Raw genomic sequence first — 23,891 nt, 5'->3', positions numbered from 1 at the left:
ATAATCCAGTATCCTATGGGGAGGAGCTTCTGGGAGATTATGTCCCAAGAAAGACAATATTGTCCACGAGATGTGACCGCCGAATGAAAAGAAAAGTGAAAAGAGCCATAGGCATTTTAGACATTTTTCTGCATAACAAATCCACTGTCCAAGAGTATAATCTGAGATCCAAACAAAACTGATTATCACTATTCAGAATCTAGATTTTCAAAATCAGTATCTATAATCTGGCTTCTCATAATCCTTCGATGATCCAAACGGGCCCTACTACAAAACGTCAGAGACGACGGACGCGGCTGGGCTGGGCTGAGCTGAGCTGAGAGAGCTGCAGAGGACATCCTCTTGCTGTCTTTCACCTCCTCTTTCTCTCTCTCCAGTCTCGCAAGAAGACGAGGAAAAAGAGAGAAGCAAGGAGCGTTTCGTTTTTAACTCCCGAGGCAACGCACCAACTAGCCAAGAGCTCAGCACCTCCTCTCTCTGTCTCTCTCTCTAGGGGACGGCCTTGGTCTTCGTGAGGTGCTGCTCGCGTTGTCGGGGAGGCGCCGCCACGCCGCTCGCCTAGCGCCGCGTCCGGAGCAACTACTCCTAGGCAGGTAGTAGTAGTACTGTAGGTTGTTTCCGCCAAGAACGACCCGGCCATCCGGCGGCGCGCGCTGTCTGTCTGGCAGCGACGCCGCGCCGCCCCTGCTCCATGCTCGTGGGCCACGAGTGAAGCTCCCGCGTGGCCACGCGACGCGACCATGAAGCAGTCCCCGGCGAGCTCTGGTGTCGCGCCCTCGCCCGTCCCTTCCCCCGCGGCCGCGGCCGCCTCCACCGGCGCGGCGCCATGCGAAGGTACCTCTTTCGCCACCTTCCTCCTCTTTGCGCGTGCGTCTGTCGCCGGCCTCGACGGAACGCCGCGCCCGCCTTTTTTTTTTCTCGTGTCGTGTCGCTGACGCCGGCGTCGGCATGCGCCCGCAGGGGAGCGGAAGGCGCCGGCGATCAACGCCGACCTGTGGTACGCCTGCTCGGGCCCGCTCGTGTCGCTGCCGCCGGTGGGCAGCCTCGTCGTCTACTTCCCGCAGGGCCACAGCGAGCAGGTGAGTGACACCGTGCCCTCCTCGTCCTCCTCCCCGTGCTGCTCCTGCTTCTCGACGTCACGCCGTAACGGTCGTTGACGGCTTGACGCCATTGCTACAGCCTTTGGGATGCTCTGTTCTTGTAACATCCGCTGATGCTTCTTCGGCATCTTCTATGGGATCATGCCACCAAATCTTCAATTGGGCATCTATATGTCGGTGTTCTGTGATACTTGTGCAGAGTTTGTAGTTTGATTCTGTGTGTTTCAGGTGAAAAGTTGTGTTTTTTCATTCTGTGATTTTTTTTTTGGCTTAATGTTGAGTTTATTACTACAATGTTTTTGGTTTCTATACAAGGGATATAACAGAAAGGGTATTACTATCAGTGCAGTAATAAAAATGAAAAACAGTTGTTGATTTGTGGGTAGAGCCTACTGATTGTTGCTGAGCTAACTGGAATAGTTTCCCATAATCTGCTTTACTACCAGATTTCTGGTGATTTTTTTTTTCATTCAGATCTTTTTGGTGCAAGAAGATTCCCATTCTTCACTAGAAATGTGAAGATTTCACTCGGTTGCTGATATCTTCCAGTGCAAGAACCTGCTAATGTTAGCTCATTGACAAAGTGGTTGGAACTATTGGGGTCCTACATCCTTCTTTCCTCTGTTGGTTTCTGGTGTGCTGTGCACTATTTCCTTGCAAGGAGTTTGGTGTACATGAAGCATCTTCTGTGCATGTGGGTTGCTTGCATTTATGGTCCTGGGATGGGTAATTTTTGTTCCAGCTTCCTGATTTGGCACTGGAATAACATGATTATGAAATTTTATTTTTATCATAAGTGATGGTTCTCTATAAAAATCTTAATCCAAAAGCCAGTCATGGTGTTCTTTTCAGAAAGATGAAAACATAAATTATCTTTCTATTTCAGAAGAAAAGTAAAGGAAATGAAATCCTTTTGTTTTTATGACATCTGGTTGTGTTGCGCATGATGGTAGAGGACTTTATCACAGTACTTATAAAGAGTTTATCTAAGAAAAGTTCACTCATGCGGCGCTGCTTTTAAACTGCAGACTACTTTCCGCTTCAATTTTTTAGTCAATCTGCAGAAAGGGTTAGCAAAAGGGGAAGCATGTTCGAATGGCTCTACTTTCTTAATCATTTCATGAAATAATCTTTTATCGTAAAATCCGCAGAGTACTGATGAGTCCCCACACTAGCACATTTTGAAATAACAGCGCCACAAAGATAAATATTTCCCCATGCATTATTCTGACTGTGACAGTAATGCAACAATGAATACAGGAAAAGTTGTGGTGTATTACTGGAAAATAATGAAAAGATATTAGTCCCCATATACTTGATGCTTGGTTAATCTGCCTGCAATTTAATGTCTCCCGAGATTAAGACAAAAAGTTACCTTGAATATTTGAATACTAATATTTTTCACTTTCTTCCAAACGGAATGTTATGCTTGGACTTATTGTCCTTCTGATTCAGGTTGCAGCTTCTATGCAAAAGGACATTGATGCACATGTGCCAAGCTACCCAAATCTTCCCTCAAAGTTGATATGTCTTCTTCACAGTGTTACTTTGCATGTAATGTACACTTCCTATCCTGTACTTTTGACACGGAGCTTGCAATCACCAATTCTAAAACCATCTCTCTTTTGTCCTCAGGCGGACCCAGACACTGATGAGGTGTATGCACAGATGACTCTTCAGCCAGTGAACACAGTGAGCATCTAGAACTTGTGGTTCTCCAAAAGTCTCTTGCTTGTTCCAATGTCCTAAAACATTGGCTTTGACTTTGGTTTAGTATGGAAAAGAGGCTTTACAGCTATCCGAGCTTGCACTAAAACATGCAAGGCCACAGATGGAGTTCTTCTGTAAGACACTTACTGCAAGTGATACAAGTACACATGGAGGTTTCTCTGTGCCTCGCCGTGCTGCAGAGAAGATATTACCTCCACTGGTATCCAGGCATCAAATATCTAACATTGCCGCCGCAAAATGCTTGCTGTTTATCAACGTCATAGTGCCATTGTAATATTTTTACTCTCCTGGTCTGTTCTACAGGACTTCAGTATGCAGCCTCCGGCTCAAGAACTTCAAGCCAGAGACATACATGACAATGTGTGGACATTTCGCCATATATTTCGAGGTGGGGAAAATATAGCACTTTCATTGCTACAAAATGGCAGTAGCAGGACTCTTTTAGTTTTTATGCAAGTATTTCCCCATGAAGTTTCATGCATTTGAAGAACCTTGCACATGATTCTTTTATGTTCTGGGTGGTCTGCAAGGGAAAATTTACTGTTACTGTTGCCAACATTAGAGGTCCTTGACTGTAAATGCAAGTTTCAATACTATGAATAATTTTGTACTTTACTATGATCAGGTCAGCCGAAAAGACATTTACTTACCACTGGGTGGAGTCTTTTTGTGGGCGGCAAGAGACTATTTGTTGGTGATTCTGTCATTTTTGTTAGGTAAATTTCATGATCATTTTCCTCTTGCAAAAGCTTGTCTTGGTTCTTTCTAGAGTAAAGATTCTTACCAACTTACCTGTGAAATAATGAACAAAATTGGAGTATGAATATCATCTATGTTTTGGCTCATCATGATTTTAGGGATGAAAGGCAGCAACTTCTACTGGGAATCAGGCGGGCTAGCCGGCAGCCAACTAATATATCCTCTTCAGTACTTTCAAGTGACAGTATGCACATAGGGGTGCTTGCTGCAGCGGCCCATGCTGCTGCTAACAATAGCCCATTTACCATATTTTACAACCCTAGGCGAGTAATGTTCCTACACTATAATTTTCCCACCCTGATGGCTCTAAACAGCCTTTTTATGTAACTCAGTAACTATCAATGATTGATTTATCTGAAATGTGGACTTTCAGGGCTAGCCCTACTGAATTTGTTATCCCATTTGCCAAATACCAGAAGGCACTGTATAGTAACCAAATATCTTTAGGAATGCGATTCCGGATGATGTTTGAGACCGAGGAATTAGGGATGAGAAGGTACAGTGGCTCTTTTTACCTATTTTGATTTTGATTTGGCACATTATTGACAATCAATTTATATTTCTTTGTTTTAAATTCTAAATTATAGCCGTGGTTTTGTTGCCTATTCTATACTAATTAAATTATTTAATGTTCTTCAGGTACATGGGTACGATAACTGGGATATGTGACCTAGATCCTGTAAGATGGAAAAACTCCCAGTGGCGCAACTTACAGGTTAGATTGCTGAGCCACACCATTGATGGCAGATTTGGTTTGTACCTGATTCACAGATGTAGCGTAATTTTGTAGGTTGGTTGGGATGAGTCTGCTGCAGGTGAAAGGCGAAACAGAGTTTCAATGTGGGAGATTGAACCAATTGCTGCTCCTTTCTTCATATGCCCCCAGCCTTTCTTTGGTGTAAAGCGCCCTAGGCAAATAGGTAAATCAGCCTTAGGTTCATCTTTCTGTTTTAGATTGCAATGCAAATTGCATATCACGACAACTACTTCTGATGGTTTACATGGTTCGCTTTTATATTTGAATTAACAGATGACGAGTCATCAGAGATGGAAAACCTTTTCAAGAGGGCAATGCCTTGGCTTGGTGAGGAGATATGCATAAAGGATGCTCAGACCCAGAACACCACAATGCCTGGTCTGAGCTTGGTTCAATGGATGAACATGAACAGGCAGCAGAGCTCCACATTAGCTAATACAGGCATACAGTCGGAGTATCTGCGATCTCTAAGTAACCCTGCCATGCAAAACCTTGGTGCCGCTGAGCTTGCAAGGCAGTTATATGTTCAGAACCATCTCCTGCAACAAAACAGTGTACAGCTTAATGCTTCCAAGCTCCCTCAGCAAATGCAACCTATAAATGAGCTTGCCAAGGGATCGTTGTCTTGTAATCAACTTGATGCTATCACCAACCATCAAGAACTGAAGCAAGAAGTTGGCAACCAGCAGAGGCAACAACAGCCCGTTAACCAAGCAATTCCTCTAAGCCAGGCTCAAGCCAATCTTGTCCAGGCCCAGGTAATTATCCAGACTCAGATGCAGCAGCAGCAGTCGCAGCAACAACAACATCCGTTTCCAACTAGGTGCCAGCAGGGAACCAGTGAGCAACAGCTGCTTCTTTCACAGCAACATCAGGACCAGAATTTTCAACTGCAGCAACAACAGCAGCTTTTACTTCAGCAACTGCAGCGGCAGCAGCAGCAGAATCAGCAGCAGCTAAACAAGTCGCCAGGTCAACTTGTGAATCTGGCTGGTCAACAGGCTCAATTGTCTGACCAGGAACTTCAGTTGCAGCTATTACAGAAACTACAGCAGCAGTCACTTATATCACAGCCAGCAGTTCCACTCTCACGATTACCGCTAATACAGGAACAACAGAAGTTACTTTTGGATATGCAGCAGCTATCGAGTTCTCATTCACTTGCTCAGCAGCGGATCGTGCCTCAGCAAGATAGCAAAGTTTCACTGCAAGCATCACAGGCGCCACCACCAATGAAGCAAGAACAGCAGAAGCTTTCACAGAAACAAGTTGCACTTGCAGATGTGTCAGATGTTGCCTTCCCACCGATTTCATCAACCAACGTTCTGTCCAAAGCTGGAAGCCAACTGATGATTCCAGGTGCTACACAATCTGTACTAACTGAGGAAATCCCTTCTTGCTCAACATCACCTTCTACAGCCAACAACGGAAATCATTTGGCACACCCAACCATTGGCAGGAATGAGCATTGCAAGGTCAACATGGAGAAGGTGCCTCAATCGTCTGCTCTGATGTCAATTCCAACATCTGGTGAAGCTGTAACAACTCCAATAATGATGAAGGAATCGTCGAAGTTGAACCATGATCTGAAGGAGAATGTAATCACCTCAAAGTCACCCACTGTTGGGACTGGACATGACAATCTTTTGAACATTGTACCATCAACAGACAACCTGGAAACAACTTCATCAGCAACTTCATTATGGCCTACCCAAACAGATGGACTTTTGCATCAAGGATTCCTCACTTCTAACTTCAATCAGCAACAAATGTTCAAAGATGCACTTCCAGATGTGGAAATTCAAGAAGTGGATCCAACTAACAATGCCTTCTTTGGGATCAACAATGATGGTCCATTGGGCTTTCCTATGGAAACAGAAGGCTTGTTGGTAAGTGCACTTAATCCTGTGAAGTGTCAGCCTAATTTGTCAACTGATGTTGAGAACAATTACCAAATACAAAAGGATGCCCAACAAGAGATCTCAACCTCCATGGTTTCACAGTCATTCGGTCAGTCTGATATAGCTTTTAACTCAATTGATTCTGCAATCAACGATGGTGCCATGTTGAACAGAAATTCTTGGCCCCCTCCACCTCCACCACAGAGAATGCGGACATTCACAAAGGTTTGTGCTTCTTTAAATAACCCAACTTACTGATATTATAACATTCAATGGTATACTTTTGTTGTTGTATTTACTAATTCCTGAATATTGAATTGCGGGACTTTAATGGAAGAATGGAATACACTTCTGTACACCAAATATAAGATGAAATATTGGAGCAGATATGACAATATATGTGAAGTACATGTAAAAAGTTCACATGTAAAAAAGTTTAAGGAAAGGGTAGTCAAAATTCTGTCATATTCAGACTAGTAGAAAAGCAAATGTATAACTGTCTTTTCAAGAGCGCATTTATGGTTTTAGCTGTGCTAGTATATGGTGCCATGCTATTATGTCAATTGAGTAGTCAGCTACTGTCAAGCAGTTTAGAAATCACGATTCAAACGAGATAGGTGTATTAATGCTTGCTTGGATGTATGGTTTATGAGGTGGTCACATATTGCTTTAAAAGCTTGTCAAGGACTGGACACTTGGCAATTGGGACCTTCTATGACCATGCTCACTCTGGAGCCATAAACTCTTGAGCATGTGCTTTGTTTGCTATGGCCATTCATTCTTTTGAATGTAAACCTAACATTTTCATAAAAGTGACTGTAACATAAATCCTGTAGGTCTACAAGCGTGGAGCTGTAGGCCGGTCTATTGACATAGGTAGGTTCTCTGGATATGAAGAATTGAAGCATGCTTTGGCCCGCATGTTTGGTATAGAGGGCCAACTTGAGGACCGACAGAGAGTAGGCTGGAAGTTAGTCTACAAGGACCATGAGGATGACATCCTACTTCTCGGTGATGACCCATGGGAGTAAGTTTATGTTCCTACTTTTGCTTTATATTAAATTTTGTATTCACTATGAAAATTTGTCAAGAAAATAATATTGTAGAAGTGCCCAATGTAGATGTGTATACTGTCTAGGAATGTAATATAGTAAAAAAAAATGTACAAAAGTGAACAGCAATGTGCCTGTGTCTTCCTTTTTATTGATAAGCATATGCTGAAGCTTATAGGGTGTGTAAATTTTGTAAATGCACTGAATATAAATGATAGAAGAAGAATTTCGTTGGTTATTATCATAATAAAATGTGATGTGAATTATACAGGGAATTTGTGAATTGTGTGAAGTGCATTAGGATCCTATCCCCCCAAGAAGTGCAACAGATGAGCTTAGATGGTGATTTGGGGAACAATGTCCTCTCCAACCAGGCTTGCAGCAGTTCAGATGGTGGGAATGCCTGGAAGCCTCGCTGTGACCAGAACCCTGGTAACCCTTCGATCGGCTTCTACGACCAATTTGAATGACCGGATCACAGGTACGTACACACAGTTTGCTTACAGTATTTCCTTTTATCCCTGTGTTAGTTGTTGAACTGCATTTCACAATTATGAATTCAGAATGGGAGGTGAGAACTATGGTTGCAAAAAGCAACCAGTATCCAGCCATCTACAGAATTATCGCCAAGCAATGCAGGATGCTGTAGACGTCTAGGCTTTTATAGCTGGGAGAGCACTCCTCAGATTAGGGTATGTTTTAGATATATGTGTACTTTTCTTGGTTGAAACAATGTAGGCAAGAAGAATGAAACTTACCTAGAGCTGTGGCAAGTCGAAATGTCGGACAGAGGGTTAGGCAAAATCCAAACTTCAGGCAGAGTAGGCAGATCTGAAGATAAAGTATTTTGGTGGAGAGTATTTGTAATTCTGTATTTAACTGCTCCTGGGGTTGCTTGAAACCCATGTAGCACTATGAGTCTCAGTTCAGAAAATACTGAAGCAGATTAAAGAGGTTCTACTGATTAGTACTATTTGTCCAATGTGAATGGCCCATTTAAGTGAACTGGCATATGCTTGCTATTCTTACTTGTTTTTGCCCATTGCTATTCCTTATCTAGTTTCAGAAAATCTACAAATGGACAACCTGTCAGTGTCCATTTTGTAGGTGCACTTTGTTTGACTATAACCAGGTTTTATCAGTCACTACGAGGAAACTCTATACATCTCATTTTGGTAAAGTTTGACAGATTTCTGTATATACTTTTTACTGCCAACTAGTCAGATCCAGATCCTAATCGTTGGTGACCAATATATAGAGCAGTAAACTTCACTGCTAGTGGTAGGCATCTAGTAGGAAGCAGAAACCTTATCATTTCACAGGACAGCACAGCAAAAACAGGCAGAAGAGAAGAGTCGATTTGTTCACATCCAAATGGCTCAAGTAACATCTGTATGTTCCAAAAACACAGAAGAAATGCATCGTGGAGCAATCACTCGTCGACTCTATATGAGCACAAGAGGCTATACTATGACACAGATTATTCTATGGTAATTTGCAAGGATCCTGTTTAGTTACAAACCAGGGGAGAAGTGTTTAAAATTGCCCGAGTTCCTGCATGAATTCCTGAGTCATCTCGAGGTAGTCCTTCAAATGCACCTTCCTTCCACTCCTACAGACCAGAAACCGAGACATCAATACAAATCGAATCACCATACAATCACAGACACAAACACGAACATCATACGGTGACATTCAGTCAGACCTCAAAATCCCATTCCCCGTGGAGGTCAGGATCACGCTCGTTGCCCCATATGTACGCGTAGCCGAGTGATTTCTCCGGTGCATCCTGCAAAACCCCCAGACCATCTTTTTTTCATCGTTGAAAATGAAACCATTAACCATCTGAGCTACTAAGGATCAGAAGTTCAGAACAATGCGAAGGTAGTAAGCATGGGCAGTCGATCAGAATCAGATGGTGCAGATACGGTTGCAATGTACTCACAGCCAGTGAGACTTCGACGGTTGTCTTCACATACTCCTCGTCCTCGAACATGTCGAACACATGGAGTTCCCTGTCGGTGAGCTCCTTGAGAACCTGGACGGAGCAGAGGCAACGGATTCAGACGGGAGCTGTCTCGGTGGCCTTCGCCTCCATGTTTCTGCCGTATTTGCGACGGGTTACGGCTGGCGCGTAGAGAGTGAGAGGCGGACGCGGACCTTTCCGCTCACCGCGTGGCCACGGGCGGGGAGGATGGCCGGGTAGACGCGGCCCCTGATGCTGAACCTGCGGTGGTCGGGGAGGAGCGCGGGGGAGGAGGGTGGTGCTCGGCCCAGGAGGACCCGCACCACCTCCGCCGACATCAGAGTGCCGTACACGAAGACGCTGTGAGGCCCCGCGGCCGCCACGGGAGGAGGCGACGCCATGTGGGATCGCCCAGCCGGGGGGCAGGGCGGAGGACGACTGGACTATGGCGACAGGTGGAGGTGGAACGGAGAGCGCCGGACAGGCCGCCAGCGGCCAGGCCGATGGAATTGCGTTGGGCCGAGCCGCTGTTTGAATTGGGTTTCGTCCGCCAGAAAGATTGGGCTGTTTGTTTGTTTTTTTGCTAAAAAAAAGAAAATATTTTTCATAATTCTTTTTTTTTCAAAAATGTTTGTACCAAAAAAAAATTACAAAACTGTACTGCTTCCATTAATTAGGGACAAATTGGGTCGACCAGAATAGCCTCTTTCCTGTTTTCATTTTACATTTTGTTACCGCAACAAAATCAAAATTGGTAAGGCCAAGAATAGGAATGAAAACAAGGTTCATAGGAAATGAAAAAAAATGAACCAATTCGAACGAAAACACGTTGATAACAGTCAGGATATGGAAACGGTAACGTCAAGACGTAGAATCAAGAAACGTGACTTCACATGCTGACCTAGCTTAATAAAAATGTATGATATTACTACCAATACATAAGTAAATTTTAATTCATACCTATTGACACAAAAATATGACGATGTGATCAACACATAGCAAACCGGATGATCTTAACAGAATGAATTCGAAGATCTGCTTAGCTTCAACATAAGAACGGTCAGTTTTGAGATCAAAGGCGTGCCAATCAATTTGACCCTGTAATTGACAATGATATAATAATCAGTAGTTTAAGGTGGAACATATCGGTGTTGCACCAGACAGTTTCAATATGTGGCTAGATAGCCGATTCAATGGGGCTATCGACTAAATAGTCGATATCCAGCGTATTCATGGAATAAAGACCTTTGAATCAAGAATTATCGGCTAATATTAAACGATAATGATACGAATCGAAATAAACGATGCTCATGGAACATTAGAAAAAATCATCGGCTAAATATAACATGATCGATATAAAACGTTGAGCCAATAAATTTGATGAAAAAGGATACAACATGCGAACAAATTGACTATCTAGTACAAATGAATCTACAAATGCTCTAAATCTAATATGTTACCATCAATAGTGAGGTTCGATCGGATCGATACAGCTATGATAATGATAACAAACTAAAGCCAAAGAATCTATAAAACCATCTATATATTGACAGGTTCATGAAAAACATGCTATATGTGTGAAAGCGCAGGCGAATCGGCTAAAATAGCCAATGCATGCATAGCAAACAAACAGAGTACATATCTCGATCATGAATAAAGCCACTAATCGATAATCTCTAATCGAAAGTCTTACCAGTGAGGTTCCACCGGATCGATGCAGCTATGATAGTATCATTAGATTAGATCTCATTAACTAGTGAGTTTATTTGAGATTGAAACATGTATTTGAATGCATACTATGTTTGACTAGAATAGAGATAAAATAGCCGATCTAGCAGAATAAAGCCATCGATTATAAGATTTGAAGCATGACCAGATCAGAGAACGACCAATTAAGATGATATGATGCCGATCTATCTCTATCTTGATCGGGTGATTTGGGTATAATTAATAAAACATTAATTATAGCAAAATCAATAACTGGTGAATCAACCCAAAACAGCAAGGAAAGTCTTACTAATCTTAGCAGATTTGATAACTGGTGATATTATATTAAACAACAAGTTATTTAACACAAGATCGATAACTTTGATCTATATTATGATTCATAAGAGATCAATCAGCTAATGCAATCTTACAAACTACGATAGAGATCGATAACTAACTTATATTATGGCTCATAAAAGATCAATCAGCTGATGCAGCTTTATAAGCATAATACAAGTCGTGACGGTACTCACAAGCAAGCTGGAGGTCGATCAGTTGATGCAACCCTGTTTGCTGAAGAACTCGCCGAAAAGCTACATTACTCCTACTCCTAAGGGTTGGCATGAAGCCGAAAAAGTAAAGACTGAGTTTGATTGCTGTGTGTATGTCTGATTACAATAGCCGGGGTTTATATTTATACCCTGAGGCTTGAGACAATCCTAGTTGGTCACGTGGTGATCTAGTGCAAAACTTGCCTAACAAGATAAAACTAAAAGAAAAGGAAATTTTAAGATACATGGACTCCAGTTTCCCCTTTTGTAGAATCCACTAATAAAGCTTCCTTGACCGACGTGTCTTTTGTTCGTCTAGACAAGAAGGAGAGCCGATGGCTGATGCGCTTCACAGTTGACGTCTGTATGGCTTCCTTCTATAGACTCCATTGGCAATAAAATTACCAATTCTTCTAGCCTCTCTTGCTTCTTCCTTATCTTCACATGAGGAAACTTTGGACATCATGCTTCTCCCAAAATATAATATTTTCTAGCCGATGAAGAGCTCCTAGACGTCATACGTCTCCAAATATACTAAAGAATATTTCCTTTCCTTTCTGGTACATACGTGATGCACCTCGTGTCATTCCTTGCCAATGATATTTCCTGGCTGGCCAAATTTTGGTGTAAACACAGGCCCCCTAGTCCGAAGTATGAATTTTCATGCTTTGAACTATTTCAATCCGATGGTCTTCGTTCATGAGTCAGCGACATCTGATTGCAATACTTGGCTTTGATGACTTACTTGGGTTGACTGTTCATCTGCTTTAGCCAATTAAGAGCTAGCCCCCTGAGTTTATAACTATAATCGGCTTTCAAATCACTGGTAAGGAGCTTAAGAATTCACTGGTAGCAATATTACCTTATTCCAAACCTCACCTATACATGTGAACTTTGAAGTGTCTATCACACCATCTTGGGTGGTTGAAGAATGGAACGGATTAGAATCCAGTCATCCTCACTTCTCCTGCTCAGAAAACTTGGGTTTTTTTGAAAGATTTTTAAATTAAAACATAGCTTTGCTCCCCAAATGATTCTCTCAGATCGCTCAATGTGCATAGTTCCTCACCAAGACATTGTTTCACCTCTATTTACCCTACTTCTAAAATGCTTATGTGGAGTTCGGGTAGGAACAAAGTATGTAGCATACTTACCTTGCGTATCATAAAGTCAAACCCCGGATCCAAGAAGAGAAGTGTCATACTCTTAGATCAAGATGTGCATGTGTGTGGAATATTTAGTGGCTAACCTAATCCTACTATGCTCTCTGAAATATATTTTTCTCTTGTGGAATATTTTTGCGAGAACATGGGTTATCTTTATTCACATCTCTTTTTCTTTTTCCTTTTTTACTTTGGACCTCTTTTGTGTTCATCTTTTTATATTTTTGCATAACCCATGTCTCTTTTTACAACAACTTTTGAGAGAAATACTATTAGGAACTTAGAGCATTTATTCTGATAAAACCTAGCAAACATATTTTTTGTCTTCTCCTAGTGTAGGAGTAGAACATTTTGAGGTGGATGAAAAGCATGTTTTTGCGTACTTCTAGTGTAGAAGCAGCACACATATGTAGCGTGTATGTGATCTTGATCTTGGGAGCATGATAAATCTCTCAACAAGGGTCAACGAGTCTTGACAAAACTCAACACAAAACAAGCAGCTTATGTGGAAGGTTTTTAATAATAACATATGGCCTTGGTAGAAAATTCAACATCATCGAGGAGACAAGCTATTGATTTTGAATTTTTGTAATAAAATTTCCCAAGTACTTTGCAAAAGAAGCAAGGTTCCTTTCATCATACCATATCTCATTCATCAACTACTTAGATAGCATACTTTCCCTATGGTAGTTTGTTCACAAGTGATAGGAAAAGCAAGGAATAAAGAATATATACCTCACATCCGCATGTATATACCTCCATTCTGAGCCTGATCACCTCAGTGTACTTTGTGGCCTGCTCGGCGATCTCTGCCAGCTCCTGGCATCCCTGGTTGTCGCCGAAGAAGTCGGAAGTGGCGCTGGCCTGAACAAACAGAAAAATCTTAATGTATGGTGGCCTCGAGCAGTATCTAACCACTGTTGGTCAAACATGTTAGAATCATCCTTGAAATCATTGATCAAAATATTCAGCCGATGCGACTCTAGATTCCAATTTTCAATGATGTCTGGTCTTCATCAACTTTTAAGGAACAAATGTGTCGGGTTCATAAACCCGGGGTCCCTCGCGGATCGGCTTCCTAACAAAGGCTCGGCCCAAGAAGACAAAATGCGCAACTCGTGGGCCGGCCCAAGTATCTGAATGATAGGCTAGAAGGGCAATCCAATCACCGATCGGAAGGTCTGGCCGAGGAGGAACAGCACCCGCCTTCTGACTCCGGCCCACCTCTCCGACCGGAGCGCCCGTTTCGGTCTCTAGCCCGCTTCCAGACGGTCTCTCTGGCCGGAAGGCCTGGGAAAACACTACCTCCAACTTTGACCCGACATCTCCGATCGGGGTATGCAAAGACCCTGCTCACTGCTCTTCTCTGACTGGTGCAACCAGAGTCGACTAGAACAAACCGACCGAGGACGCCCGCTCGGAAAAGACCAGGGAACAGACGGAGAAAGAAAAACAAGGCGCACAAGTCAAACCACAATACCAGGGACTGTACCCTATACACCAGCAAAAATAGTATTCTGCAACCTCCCTGACACAAACAGTATTGTAGGCATCGACATTTTCCTCTACAGTATTGTGGGCGCCATTAACTCCCATACGGTAAGGCCCCTCACATGCCTCTGGGCATCAACAGTGTTATGGGCGCCGACATTTACCATACCGAGTGAACATGGTGAAACTCCTCACATGCCTCTGGGCATCAACAGTATAGTAGGTACCGACATCTGCCATACCCGGACAAAACGACGTAGCCTCCCACGTGCATCCGACATCCAACAGTGTTGTGGGCACCTGCCATCATCCTGCACCCGCCGGCATGGGCAACAAGACTTAGAAGCATTCGTACTCTCTCCCTCTCACTTGTAAGGCCATTCCCTTCGTCTATAAAATGGGATGCGCTCTCTCCCAAAAGACTCAGTTGATCTAGGTTGATCAAAGGCGAATCCAGATCGATCAAGTTCACTAGCTCACAACCACAGAACCGCCAGGTTCAGACCTCAAGCACTCGCTTGAACACTTAGCTCATAGCGGAGCCCCTGTCGCTCTCGGCCCTTCCGACCGGAGCCGACCGGACCTCTTGTACACCCCATCTTTCTCCTTCTCGTTTGTAACCCCACTGCAAACTTTGAGCACCTAGGCTTAGGAATAAAGTCACCGACCGACTCAAACTGGACATAGGGCATGTTGCCTGAGCCAGTATAAACCCTGTGTCATTGAGTGCTAGGCCACCTCCGATCACAACGTACGACAAAACTATAAATATTTACTTGTTGGTCACTTTCTGCACCGATAGTTGGCGCCGTCCGTGGGACAAACGCTATACGTTCAACACTTTTTGGGCATCAGATGGCCCACTTTTCCACCACCTTTACCATGGTGGGCTCTGGCGATACGATTCACTTTGGCTCGCTGGAGTTTCCCGCGCTCCCACCTATTGGGATGTGGGTTCCACCCGTCTTCGAGCCATCCCAGGCCTTCCTCCTTGGAAGCCTAGACTTCGTCGCCGACCGGCTCGGTGTACTACACCTCTATGAGGAGGCACTCGTTTTGGCACCCATCGGAGGGGCACCCTCCATCGACTCTGGGATGCACGACTTCGATGATGCGACATCTGCGCTTCATTCCGAGCAAACTCTTTGCTCAAACCCCACTATAAGTAATATGCGTACTGTTATTTACTCTTTATTTACTATCTCCCACCGATCATCTGGAGGGACCGTATTGCCCACACCACGAACACTGTACGATTGGTTCCCCTATGGCCTCACGTCCCCCGCAGATGTGTACGCTTGGGGGCTCCGAAGGATGCTGGCGCCATCCCCCATCACATCCAAATTCATGGGAATGGCGAGCTACGCTCCTGCCACTCTTCACGAACTCCCGAATGACGAGGGTGAGAGCGACGACTCTAGCATCGGCGATGTGGCACCTCGCCACCGTCCATCCCGGGAGTGCGCTATGGTGGACGCTCCGGAACAGCCACCGGTGGTTGTGGATTCTATGTAGACTCACACCCCTCTGGACCCGCATGTGGGGGCCCTTGCGTCTGCGCAAGCGCACGCCGAGGAATTACGACAACGGCGGTAGAACCAGCCGCTGCCTGCGCCAGCGCACTTGGTATAGCATGTTGCGCCCCATGTGCATAGCCCGACGGGTGGCGCCTGAGTCGCGCCCGCTAGGTCCAACATGACATCATGAATGAGGGAACGATCTCCCATAGTTCGCTCGGGCTAGTCAGAACATCACTGCTGCAGCAATGCTTCTACGCGGCGTTCCCGAGCCCATCGACCCCTAGGAGCGGGCAGTCTACCGGAACCTTCGGGTTCTAGTAGAAGCCGCCGCTGTTCAACTGGCGGAAAGCTCCGCATCATGACTATGACACACGCCCTCTCTCCCCACGGGGGGAATGGGGACATGCCAGACGGATCGCTCTATCCGCTTACTGCTACAACCGCTAGGTGTGGCTCAGGAGGTAGCAGTCGCTCCTCGGTCTGACCTGGCGCCTGCTCTACACCGACCGCTGGTACACGAGCAGCCTAGTCCACACCAGGATGCTTGCAGCATTGTCAGCAACCAGCATCGAGCCTGACACGATGATGACGTCCACCGGGCGGCGATGAGAGCAGGCGACACGGATCCTGGTCGAATCATCGAGGGGAGCGGTGAAACGCGCCCTAGGCACAGTCACCGGCCGAACGATCAGAGTCCTAGCCCTAAGGGCCCGGGGCCATGGGCCTTTGACCAGCGTATCCAGAGAGCACCGTTCCTATAGCGCTTCCGACCACCCACCAACATTACCAAGTACACCGGGGAGACAAACCTTGATATTTGGCTCAAAGATTTATGGCTTGCTTGCCGAGCCAGAGGGGTGGATGATGACTATTTCAACATTCAGTATCTCCCCATCTACGTGGGGAACATGTTTGGGCATGGCTTGAATTCCTCCCACATGATAGCATCCGCGACTGGGCGAACCTCAAGAGGGTCTTCGTCGGGAATTTCCAGGGGACGTATGTCCGCCCTAGGAACTCCTGGGACCTCAAGAGTTGCCAGCAGGAGCCCAGTGCGTCCCTGCGGGACCATCTACAGGTTCTCCCAACGATGCAACTCCCTCCCTGATGTCGTCGATGCGGACGTCATCAACACATTCCTCTCCGGGATGACCTACGAGTCCCTGATCCACAGGCTTGGATGCCGAAAGCCATGTACCACCTGTGACCTGCTCGACGTTGCCACTAACCACACCTTCGGTGAGGAAGCGGTCGGAGCGGTCTTCAACGGGGGCCAGGACAAGGGCAAGGCCAAGGGCACAGACCAAGATGAGGGCCCCTCCACATAGAGGGGCAAGAAGAACAAAAAGGACTGGCGCCGACCGAACAACACCACGTTGGTCGCCGCAACTGACCTCATGGGCAAGCAGCCCCAACAGGGCCTGCCTGACCACTTCAACAAACTCATGGATAGCCCATGCACCAACCACGCCTACCCCATCAAATACCTCTACAAGGACTGCGAGCTCCTCAAACATTTCCTACGATAGGCTGTTGGGCCAAAAGAAGGGGACGACAAAGAGGCGGTAGCCAAGAAAGGAGGCACGGCGGGCAAGGACGGAGATGGTTTCCCCGACGCTGATGAATGCATCATGATCTTCGGTAGATCCGATGTCATCTGGTCCAAGCGCCAGCACAAGGTATGCTATAGGGAGGCATGTGCCACCGAGACGGGTGTCCCCTCCTTCCTCAGTTGGTCAGAATCTTCGATCACCTTCGATCAGAGGGACCATCCCTCCCACATCGTGAGATCAGGATGCTACCCGCTCGTTGTCGATCCCATCATTTGCAAGTAGCGCCTCACCAAGGCGATGATGGACGGAGGTAGCGGGCTCAACATCCTCTATGTCGACACCCTCGATGCCATGCGCATCGCTCGATCGGAGCTTCGCCTGGCAGGCTCTTCCTTCCACGGAGTGATCCTAGGAGCGCAGGCATACCCGCTCGAGTAGATCGACCTGCCCATCATGTTCGGCAGCCGAGCCAAGTTCCGCTCAGAGGTCCTCACGTTCGAAGTGGTAGACTTTCTAGGGTCCTACCACACCATCTTGGGGCAGCCATGCTACGCCAAATTCATGGCAATCCCCAACTACACCTACCTCAAGTTGAAGATGTCGGGACCGAACGACATCATCACCATGAGCAGCGCCTTCTTGCACGCCTTCACGTGCGACCGCGAGCACTACGAGCTCGCCACTGCGGTCGTCAACTCATCTAAGCTCCCACGGCTCGAGGAATCACCGATCCTGGTAGTCCCAGAATGTAACAAACCAACCTCCTTAATATCCTTCTGACCGCTCGAGGAAACCAAGGCGGTGGGAATCGACCCCACCGACCCAACCAAGACGGTTCGGATTGGGACCCAGCTCCCGGCCAAATAAGAACGTGAGCTCGTCGACTTCCTAAGCGACAACCACGATGTCTTTGCATGGCAGCCTTTTGACATGCCAGGCATACCACGGGAGGTCACCGAGCATGCACTACGCCTCATCTCGGGCTTGAAGCCCACCAAGCAGTGCCTGTGTCGCTTCGACGATGAGAGGCGCAGGGCCATAGGCGAAGAGATCGCCAAACTCCTGACAGCCGGATTCATCAGAGAGGTATTCCACTCCAACTGGCTTGCCAATCCTATTCTTGTTAAAAAGAAGACCGGGAAGTAGAGAATGTGCGTTGATTATACTGGCCTTAATAAAGCATGTCCAAAGGATCACTTTCCTTTGCCGCGCATAGACCAGATAGTCGACTCCACCTCAGGTTGCGAGATCCTCTGCTTTCTGGATGCCTACTCAGGCTATCACTAGATTGTGTTGAAAGAGTCTGATCAGCTCGCAACCTCGTTCATCACCCTATATGGTTTGTACTGCTACGTAACCATGCCATTCGGCTTGAAGAATGCTGGTGCCACCTACTAAAGGTGCATGCAGCAATGCTTCGCCGACCAAATCGACCCGCTCGATCAGCCTGACCAAACCGAGCAGCCAAGACCAACAATTGTCATCTATGTTGATGACATAGTGGTCAAAACAACTCAAGCCTATGACCTGATCACAAACTTGGCCACAACATTCATGAACCTCTGAAGATTCAACATCAGGCTGAATCCTGAAAAATGTGTTTTCGGGGTTCCAAAGGGGAAGCTGCTAGGATACATTATGTTCGAGCGCGGCATCGAGGCTAACCCCTAAAAAATCATGACCATCTCCAACATGGGTCCCATACGCAATGTCAAGGGCGTGCAAAGGCTCACCAGCTGTCTGGCTGCCCTAAGTCGATTCATCTCCCGGCTCGGCGAATGGGGGATGCCACTCTACAAGCTCCTCAAAAAGACGGACACTTTCGTCTGGACTGAGGAAGCCCAACAGGCCCTAAAGAGCCTCAAAGCATCCCTGACGTCAGCCCCTATCCTCGTCGCTCCCAAACGGGGAGAACCCCTTCTCCTCTACATCATGGCCAGCAACCATGTGGTAAGCACCGCGCTGGTTGTCAAAAGGGAGGAGCCGGGACACCAACTTAAGGTCCAGTGGCCCGTATACGTCGTCGGGGAAGTACTCACTGACCCAAAGGTCCAGTACCCCCAGGTGTAGAAACTCCTATACGCCGTGCTGATGGCGACCCGAAAGCTCCTACACTACTTTACCAACCACGAAGTCACGGTCATCACTTCATACCCACTCGGGGACATCATCCGCAACCGCGACGTAGTGGGATGGATCTCTAAGTGGGCATTCAAACTCATGGGCCATGACATGAGGTACATCCCCTGTATCGTCATTAAATCTTATGCTCTCGTGGACTTTGTCGACGAATGGACAGAGGTACAGCCACCGACCCCAGATGTCACCCACGAGTACTGGACAATGTACTTCGACGGGTCCATAATGGTGCCCAGCTCAAGGGCTGGAGTGGTTCTGATCTCCCCGGATGCGAGTAAGCTCCGCTACGCCATCCGCCTCCACTTTTTAGCTTCAAACAATGCCGTGGAGTATAAGGCCCTCATCAATGGACTATGCATCACCATCGAGCTCGGTGCTACATGACTCTACATTCGTGGCGACTCGGAGCTAGTCATTGATCAAGTCATGGAGTCCTCCTATAAAAGCCCCCTCATGGTAGCATACTGCCAAGAGGTGCGTAAGCTCGAGGACAAATTCTAGGGGATCGAGCTACATCACGTCCCTTGAAGGGACAATGATGCCACCGATTTTCTTGCAAAATTGGCCACCAGGCGGGATCCATCCCCAAGCGGGGTCTTCATCAATGACGTCCATGAGCCGTCCACCTGCATCCTAGAAGGTCTGATCCAGACACACCCCGATGCCCAGTCGGCGCTCGAGGGCTCCGACCCTGATGCCAAGCCATCACCTGGGGGCTCCGACCCTAATGCCAAGCCGGTGCTCGGGGGCTCCGATCCCAGTACCTCCATGATGACATCACCCACAAACGTTGCCGTATTGGCACTCGATCAAACCGACTGGCGAGCACCGCTACTCGCCTACCTCCTCGAGGAGGTTCTCCTGCCCGAAAGGACTGAAGCCCGATGGATCGCTCGATGCGCCAAGATCTTCATCGCGTTCGGTGAGGAGCTCTACAAACGGAGTCCATCAGGGGTACTCATGAAGTGCATCCCAACCAACCAGGGGAAGCAGCTCCTCCTCGAGGTCCATGCTAGGATTTTTCGAACATCATGCGGCCCCAAGGTCGCTGGTCGGAAAAGCCTTTCACCAAGGTTTTTACTATCCCACCGTGCTACAAGATGCTGAGGAGGTTGTCCATAGGTGTAAAGGATACCAGTTCTACGCTCGGCAAACCCATTTGTCTACATAGGAGCTCCAAACCATCCCCATCACCTGGCCATTCGCAGTCTAGGGCCTCAACATGATGGGACCCCTCAAAAAGGGCCTAGGTGGCTTCACTCACCTACTCGTAGCAGTCGACAAGTTCACCAAGTGGATAGAGGCTAAGCACATCACCAACATCCATTCAGAAGAGGTAGTCAAATTCTTCCTCGATATCATTTACCGGTTCGGCGTTCCTAACTGTAACATCACCGACCATGGGACTAACTTCACCAAAAAGAAGTTCCTAGACTTCAGTGGTGGATACGGCATCAGGATTGACTAGGCCTCGATCGGACATCCATGAACTAACGGTCAGGTCGAGCGTGCCAATGGCATGGTCCTCCAAGGACTTAAATCACACATCTTCGATCGACTCAACAAATACACCGGGCGATGGATTGCAGAGGTCCCAACAATCCTCTGGAGCCTGAGAATGACCCCAAACCGATCCATAGGGTTCACACCCTTCTTTCTGACCTATGAAGCTGAGGCAGTGCTACCCTTCGACCTCGACCATGGCGCCCCAAGAGTGAAGGCTTTCGACCACGACCGAGCCATGGAGGCTCAGCAAGACGCAGTCGACTTGCTCGAAGAGGCCCACGAGATGACCGTCATCCATTTTGCTTGCTACCAACAAACCCTGTGTCGCAGAACCGACCAATTTATAAGAATACAAGTACAATGGCAATCCGCAAGCGGTCGCACTGTCATACTTGAACCCATATAAACCCGGTAGTCCGTCGAGTACCACGACGGGTCTCGATAAACAATTTACAACAACCAAGACCGTACAGGATTCAACATACATGCCACATATTACATAAAGTTCACAGATACTTTTCATCATCAGAGTACGAATAAAAGTTATTACAAACCGAGTTTGATAAATAAAGCGGAAGCAAATAAGTTCGAAGATAAGTTTCCAACGTAGTTTGATACAGTGCCAAACCAGATCACGGTCCACAAAAGCAAAGATAGGAATTACTAAGGAAGCCTGCCCAAGGCTTACTCCTCATCCACAGCGGGATAGAAGCAACTCTTGCAATAACCATGATACACAGTGCCATCTGCAACAATGGGAAAATAAACCCTGAGTACGAGAAGGTACTCAGCTAGACTTACCCGTCATGAACTAGAAATAAAATGACTCCAAGGATCATGCAAGGCTGTATAAGTGGACGTAACTTGACAACATTTTGCGTAAAAGGCAATTACCAGTTGTACAATTATGATTCCTTTATCAAGTTAATTATAACTATCCATTTCTAGGTTTGCAACTATCCTGTGTCAAACATGTGGTATATCATTTAGAAGCATACAGTAGTAACCATAGCAGGTATTGTAATTCCATATTCATCCGAACCATCATGTTTCATAATATAGCTGCTACGATGTTGGGACTAGCCAAGTTTCTCACTATCCAGGAGAGACGGCGATTCGAATCGATTTTCAACCAGCTGGGAATTTATTCCTAACACAAACCCAGATCTACCAGCCACGATAGTCTTAGGTCACCTTTGGTACAACTCCGGTACACATTTCGCGGGTTCGTACTATGCCGCACAATCTGGAACACCAGATGCCAGGATGCTCAGGCTAAACCTGCCCTTGGGCTTAGTCTGATCGTTCCCTGGAAGGAGCGCACAACAGAACGGTTCCCGGCCTGAGTTGAATTACTCGGCTTCGCGGTCGGAACGAGTTATCCGGCCAGCTAAGTGAGAGGCATGCGTTCAATCTTGTCAGAAGCGCCAACAACGGTACGGTCCTTAATCGACACGGACGGGGATAAGTCCACACCCAAGACCTCCATGCCTTGTTGCTTCCCTATCGACCTCCCGTCCGGTCTCAATTTACTTTTACCTCATGGTTCAGTTCCACGATAGCAGATATAGCCAACCGTGCTCCGGTATCCACCTATATCTCGCAGGTGACAGGACATCACCTGACTTCTACCGGTCTAAGCATGGCTAAGCATATATATTCGATCCTAGACCTATACCGGTTAAAGGGATAATATCTGGACAAGGAATGTACATGCATCAAGTGGTTTCATTCAACTCTTATAACCTAATGCATCAATCATAAATACGTAAGTAAACATTTATAAATTACTGGGAGACTTATAATGCTCCAGGGCTTGCCTCGCAGAAAGGAAGTAGGGCGATGGTCAGGGCACTCCGGAAGCTCTTCAGGGTTCTGCTCCACGCCTTCGGGAGCTGCGGCTTGCGGATCCTCCTGCGGGTTCCCTTTCTCCGCTTCTTCGAATTCCAGCAACGTGATCTCTTCCTCCGATCCTAGATGCATGAGTATGGTATAAGTATTACGAATGCATATATGTTAACAAGTGCATCATGTTGTTTGAGTAGGTGCATATCTCTTCTCGATTACTACTTAACTACTTCTACAATGCATCGACTAGGCCATACTAGTAGCTACTTGTTTCACTCATAACTGGAGTTCTACAAATCCAAAAAGCAGTGATCCTGGACTTTCTGGAAAGCTTATCAAATTTTCTACGAACTTTGTTATTAACCATTTTTACAGTACACATCAGTTTCAACATGTAAATCCTCACACTCTAGAATCAGTCCGGAAATGACTTAACATGCAATATAAAGTAATAACACCTCTACTTTATGTAATCATTCACAATTTGACAACCTAGAACCTACCAACAGTTTAAGCATACCAAATATAGTTAAGATAATATAATGGTGCAAGCCCAAACTATTTATTAAATTGCCTTTATTATTTTATTTAGATATCTAGGTTAAATAATAAATATATATCAGATGTGCTGAATAAATTCTCAAAAATTTACAGAGCCTTACTAATGCTATCAAAGGACTACTATAAAAATTTCATGTCATTTTACTAAGTAGAACATTCTATACAAAAATGATAAGGAAGCAAGGCTTGAAATAGCAAAAATGGAAAATCCTATTGAAAAGTGTCAAACAACAGATTTCTTATTTTTCCTAACATCCATATGGTACTAGTATCACCTCCAACAAATTTCATGAATTTTGGACTCATAATTAATTTATAAAAATTCATGCAAGGATTAACTATTTATAAAAGAAAAATCTATAACTATAGATCTACACATGCACTGGTCTTCAAATTTTTACCCAAGCTCATATATGACAAGAATAGCCTACCACAAAAATTTCATAATTTTTGGAGCACAGGAACTCTAGATATAAAATAAACAAATTTGAATGCATTCAAAAGAACATTTCAAATCCTAATTTAAATCTCCAGAAATTTCTACTGTTGAACCCAAGAACATATTTTTATTAAATACTACACTTCC

The 23,891-nt window shown here is 45.8% G+C and overlaps 1 protein-coding gene and 1 pseudogene across 4 annotated transcripts; one reads left to right on the top strand and one right to left on the bottom strand.

The window, feature by feature from the left end:
- The first annotated feature begins 302 nt into the window (after positions 1-302).
- On the top strand, positions 303-8,328 carry LOC136534258 (auxin response factor 5-like). Of its 4 annotated transcripts, XM_066526709.1 has the most exons (15): positions 303-834; positions 961-1,079; positions 2,556-2,654; positions 2,736-2,792; positions 2,875-3,030; positions 3,135-3,219; positions 3,457-3,547; positions 3,689-3,853; positions 3,964-4,086; positions 4,230-4,305; positions 4,381-4,510; positions 4,621-6,473; positions 7,085-7,275; positions 7,572-7,781; positions 7,864-8,328. In XM_066526709.1, the coding sequence occupies exons 1-14, from the start codon at positions 741-743 to the stop codon at positions 7,768-7,770; spliced, it is 3,438 nt and encodes a 1,145-aa protein (XP_066382806.1). In that variant the 5' UTR covers positions 303-740; the 3' UTR covers positions 7,771-7,781; positions 7,864-8,328. The 4 variants fall into 4 exon arrangements, with proteins under 4 accessions (XP_066382806.1, XP_066382808.1, XP_066382807.1 ...); XM_066526710.1 differs by lacking the exons at positions 303-834; positions 961-1,079 and adding an exon at positions 1,760-1,794; XM_066526711.1 differs by lacking the exons at positions 7,572-7,781; positions 7,864-8,328 and having other exon boundaries at positions 7,062-7,197.
- Positions 8,329-8,612: 284 nt separating this feature from the next.
- Positions 8,613-9,750, bottom strand: LOC136534259 (AIG2-like protein D; annotated as a pseudogene).
- Between the last annotated feature and the right edge of the window lie 14,141 nt (positions 9,751-23,891).

Source organism: Miscanthus floridulus, unplaced genomic scaffold, assembly GCF_019320115.1.
Source record: "Miscanthus floridulus cultivar M001 unplaced genomic scaffold, ASM1932011v1 os_1718_1_2, whole genome shotgun sequence".
In the NCBI taxonomy this organism is placed as follows: domain Eukaryota; kingdom Viridiplantae; phylum Streptophyta; class Magnoliopsida; order Poales; family Poaceae; genus Miscanthus; species Miscanthus floridulus.
The sequence above is the reverse complement of the archived record's forward strand: the minus strand, read 5'-3'. Positions and strand labels throughout refer to the sequence as shown.

What these genes read in the sequence shown, in the direction of transcription:
- LOC136534258 (XM_066526709.1), top strand. Translation starts at nt 741, where the DNA reads ATGAAGCAGTCCCCGGCGAGCTCTGGTGTCGCGCCCTCGCCCGTCCCT. An exon ending in AAAGCGCCCTAGGCAAATAG is followed by an intron (nt 4,511 to 4,620) that starts GTAAATCAGCCT and finishes TTGAATTAACAG; the next exon opens with ATGACGAGTCATCAGAGATG. An exon ending in GAATGCGGACATTCACAAAG is followed by an intron (nt 6,474 to 7,084) that starts GTTTGTGCTTCT and finishes TAAATCCTGTAG; the next exon opens with GTCTACAAGCGTGGAGCTGT.